The sequence below is a fragment of the Rhipicephalus sanguineus genome, chromosome 2 (assembly GCF_013339695.2).
Source record: "Rhipicephalus sanguineus isolate Rsan-2018 chromosome 2, BIME_Rsan_1.4, whole genome shotgun sequence".
Lineage (NCBI taxonomy): Eukaryota > Metazoa > Arthropoda > Arachnida > Ixodida > Ixodidae > Rhipicephalus > Rhipicephalus sanguineus.
The window spans coordinates 52461757-52465781 of record NC_051177.1 but is presented as its reverse complement, the minus strand read 5'-3'; the positions used below and the strand labels follow the sequence as shown (position 1 = coordinate 52465781).

The window sequence follows — 4025 nt, the reverse complement described above, 5'->3', positions numbered from 1 at the left end:
GTCGGTTCTTCCATGTACGTTGCGGCCCCCGCGTACCCGATGTGTTGCGCTCTCCTGTGGTCTCGCGCACTGCGGAGAGCGCATCGTCAAGGTCTTTCCGAAGGGAAAAAAATGGAGCACGAGTGCTATAGCCAGCAGTAATCGGCTTCTTCAATTTGTCGCAGATGGGGAGATGAGGAGCAGTATGATGGCGACTAGCTGAGCAACAATCGACCGGCTCGCGCGCTTATCAGCGAGCAGTCCACCTCCGAACTTCTGCGGGCGGCCAGCTATTGCAGCTTCGTGGGCCCGCGATTTGTGATGGGAACATGTTGTTGCGCAGTGCGTACACGTGTAAATATTAGCTCACGCCTGAATAAAAAAAAAAAAACATCTAATATGCCTCACCTTCCTGATAAAGGCAATTTTTCTTATACCGCTTTTTTTCGTTGACCACTCCCGCCTTGACTCAAAAATGTGTCGCCAAGATTTGTGAACCTTGTGAGCTTTGGCATATACATATCCATGCATATAATATGGTTGGTTCGCAGTTTTGTTCTGGTGCTTACTATTTCGAAGAGTCTAAACGCAAGTCTACCCGAGTTTATTCAGTAACTGTCTTGTACAGAGCATCGACTTCCGTGCCACGTATGCGTCTAATAAATGTAATGTATAATCTTGACCGTTACGTCATATATAAACCTACACTTTAGTATGAAATTTGATCGCTGCGTCAAGCAACAACATTGCCAGCTGTCGCAAGTGTAAACCTAACCACTGTGTCAAGTATAAACATAAGAGCCGCGTCAAGTATAAGCCGGCCCATTCCCCCGAACGCTGACAAGTCCCGAACTATCATTTTCATAGCAGTGCTGAGGTCCACCTTATATGCAAGAACAAAGTACTTCATATTGCGGCCGTCTGGCCCTTCCACTCCCGATAATCTGTAGCGAGCAAGTCATTTTCCCCATACTTGATCATGGTGGCTCGCTGAAAACTACTTTCTCCTTTCTGTTGCCTGAGTTCAAGCTCCAATTTTTCTTCGACTGCCTCCTGTTTTTGTAGGTTGCATACACACAGTAGCGAGCTGCGCACTTTCCCACCCTCCTCTCCTTCATTTCCTCCATAACCTGCATATCCACCTCTTCTCTTTGCGGGTCGATGCGCGAGACTTCGCCAGACGATAAGTAGCGTTTCGTTTCTTGAGCTCCTCGGAAATACCAGTGGCCTGTATACACTGGCAATGTATTGCAAAGGGGTAAAAAATAAGGAGTCACGTGGCAGTGAAAATGTTCAGATCCCTCGCGATGCTTTCCATCTGCATGACAGCACTCTTCAGTGCGTCTTCGTACAGCATAAGTCTTTCTTTCTTTCTTTCTTTCTTTCTTTCTTTCTTTCTTTCTTTCTTTCTTTCTTTCTTTCTTTCTTTCTTTCTTTCTTTCTTTCTTTCTTTCTTTCTTTCTTTTCTTTCTTTCTTTCTTTTCTTTATTCTTTCTTTAATTCTTTTCTTTCTTCTTTTTCTTTCTTTGTTTCTTTCTTTCTTCCTTCCTTCCTTTCTTTCTTTCTTTCTTTCTTTTACGACAACACTGCCAATTCGCCTGCGGCATAACACGCTCCCTATGTACTTCCTTCACGCAAGAGCAAACTCTAAGAGTAATTTGACTTTTTTTGTGTGTGAGTCCTGACTTGCCACGTGTATGACTGTCTTAAAAGGCACCCGTGAACTCTCTTTGAAGATCATTATACTCTCGTCGTAAAGTCGTGGGAACCATAAGAGAGCTAATGTGTCTCTTTTAATAAAGTACTGTACGTGGCAAGTGAAGCCTCACCGAAAAAATTAACGCAAACAAATTTTTCCTTTACAGTGCACCTTCTTCATGTTAATAGTGGACTTTAACTGAGGCACGTGGCAGGATTGCTGCTAGCATAAATCCATGTTAACTCTGAGGAACAGGAGATTCAGCTTTTTGTTTCGCTCTTATTTCCGTTTTCATTTCAAAGCGTACCCTCTAAAGTGTGTTTTACAGCGAAAGCTGTTATGAGATCATTTCACCGGCCTTTTTCTGGCGCCGTAGTTGTCCGCCGCCGCCGCCGGTGTCCGTAACCAGTATCGCTCGAAATAAGAAAAAAAAAAACGAAATAAGAAAAAAATTCAGGATGGAACGAGGTTCGAACCTGGGCCTCTGCGTGGGAGCCCAGTATTCAACCTCTGAGCCATGCCGGTTTTTTTTTTTTTTTTGATCATGGTATTTAATAGAATGCGTATGAAAATAGTACACAGTATCACAACAGTAGAGTTACACTACTACAGTCACTTAGCGACAATGAAAGTACAAGCACTTCCACAAAACTGGAAGACTAACTTATAGTCCTTCATTCCAGGGAGAGTTCTTCATCAGGTGTTGCACAGAAAAGGTGGCGAGGCTAAGCACCTCGCCAATATTGTGTACCAGTCCGGTCTGAAATCAAGTTCGTCGTAAACTTCTTTTAAATTAATAACCATTCGGGTGAAATGTATACGTGACGAGGTGATCGGCTCTGCGTTACGGTCCTGCATTCGCGTCTTCCACAAACTGTGCATACCAATAACAAGGAACATATCGTACGGCACTTCATCAAGAGGTGTTGGCATCAAATAACGAATAGTGTACGAATTAATTTCAAATTCTTTCTGCAGAGTTCGCTGAAGGACATCCCAGAAAAGAATCGCATCTTTGCAGCTCACGAAGCAATGCTCTATTGTTTCAGGTACATCACAGAGACGGCAGTTGACCGACGATACAAAAATGCCTTTTGTTTGTAACCATGTTTTTACGGGGAGTGTTTCAGAATGGAGTTTATAGAAGAATGTTTTTGAATTGGGAGATATATACATTTTTTGCACTCGTTTCAACACATCATGGCCTGGAAGATCAAAATATGATGATCGGTACAGCGGAGGAGGGAAGAGCATAGATATTAAGTCCTTATATAGTGTTTTGCGTGATACAGTATACAAATATTCTGTTGAAAATCGGGCTTTAAGAAATCGAACAGCAGAGTAAACTTCCTCCATAAATCCCCACAGGCATGGGCGTGCGGAGAAGTTTGAGGAAACAACCAAGTCAGGGAAACAATTAACAAAGTTAACTTGCAAGAACGAACGAATGATGGGATGGGAATTGTCACGGAAAAAGAAGAAGCGTGAAACTGTTTGCCATAGATACAAATGTATTAAACCCAAACCACCGTCACTAACTTGTCTGAAAATGTTGTCACGACGCATGGGCTCAAAAGTCGAAGACCATATGAACGTTGCAAATATACGATGGAAGCGTTGCACGTAAGACCTAGCACAATGAATAAGCTGCAGCACATAGTAAAGCTTTGTTGCTAAAAAAGTATTACAAGCTTCGGCTCTCCCAAAAATGGAAAGGCGATATGGAACAAATGCCTGGGCCTGCCGTTCAATCAAAGGGACACGTTCTTTCCAATAGCGTGCACTGAATCTATACGCATCTAGTGGTACACCAAGGTACTTTGGTGGAATGCGAGTCCAGTTAACCCCTGCAAACTGGTTCGGCGTACTGCCCCATGAGCCAAACCATAATCCTAAACTTTTTGAGGAGTTTAAACGAGCTCCAGAAACAATGCCAAATTTCTCAATTTCAGATATCGCATTTTCAACACTTGGTTTATCGGTGCAAATGATCGCTACATCATCTGCATAAGCTAATATTTTAACTTCATTGCCTAATATACTGAATCCTCGGATACGACTCGATTGTACTATGCTCAAACACAGTGGTTCAAGATAAAGGGCAAACAAAAGTGGTGACATTGGGCATCCTTGCTTTACAGACGAGCCAATAGCAACTGATTTTGAAAGGTGACCATTAACAATTAGACGAGTCGAAGAATCGTTATAACAAAGTCTGACTCCGTTAAGTACTATGGAACCAATATTGACATGTTCAAGGAGAGAAAAAAGAAATGAATGGCTCACACGATCAAAAGCTTTTGCGAGGTCTACCTGCAACATTGCCAGCTGTTTTTGACAACTGTAG

General features: G+C 42.7%; 1 protein-coding gene across 1 annotated transcript; it reads right to left on the bottom strand.

The window, feature by feature from the left end:
- Positions 1 to 2350: 2350 nt before the first annotated feature.
- On the bottom strand, positions 2351 to 3393 carry LOC119381176 (uncharacterized). Its single transcript, XM_037649132.2, has one exon. It carries the CDS (start codon positions 3242 to 3244, stop codon positions 2375 to 2377), a length of 870 nt encoding a protein of 289 aa, XP_037505060.2. The 5' UTR covers positions 3245 to 3393; the 3' UTR covers positions 2351 to 2374.
- Between the last annotated feature and the right edge of the window lie 632 nt (positions 3394 to 4025).

What these genes read in the sequence shown, in the direction of transcription:
- LOC119381176 (XM_037649132.2), bottom strand. Translation starts at nt 3,244, where the DNA reads ATGCGTCGTGACAACATTTTCAGACAAGTTAGTGACGGTGGTTTGGGT.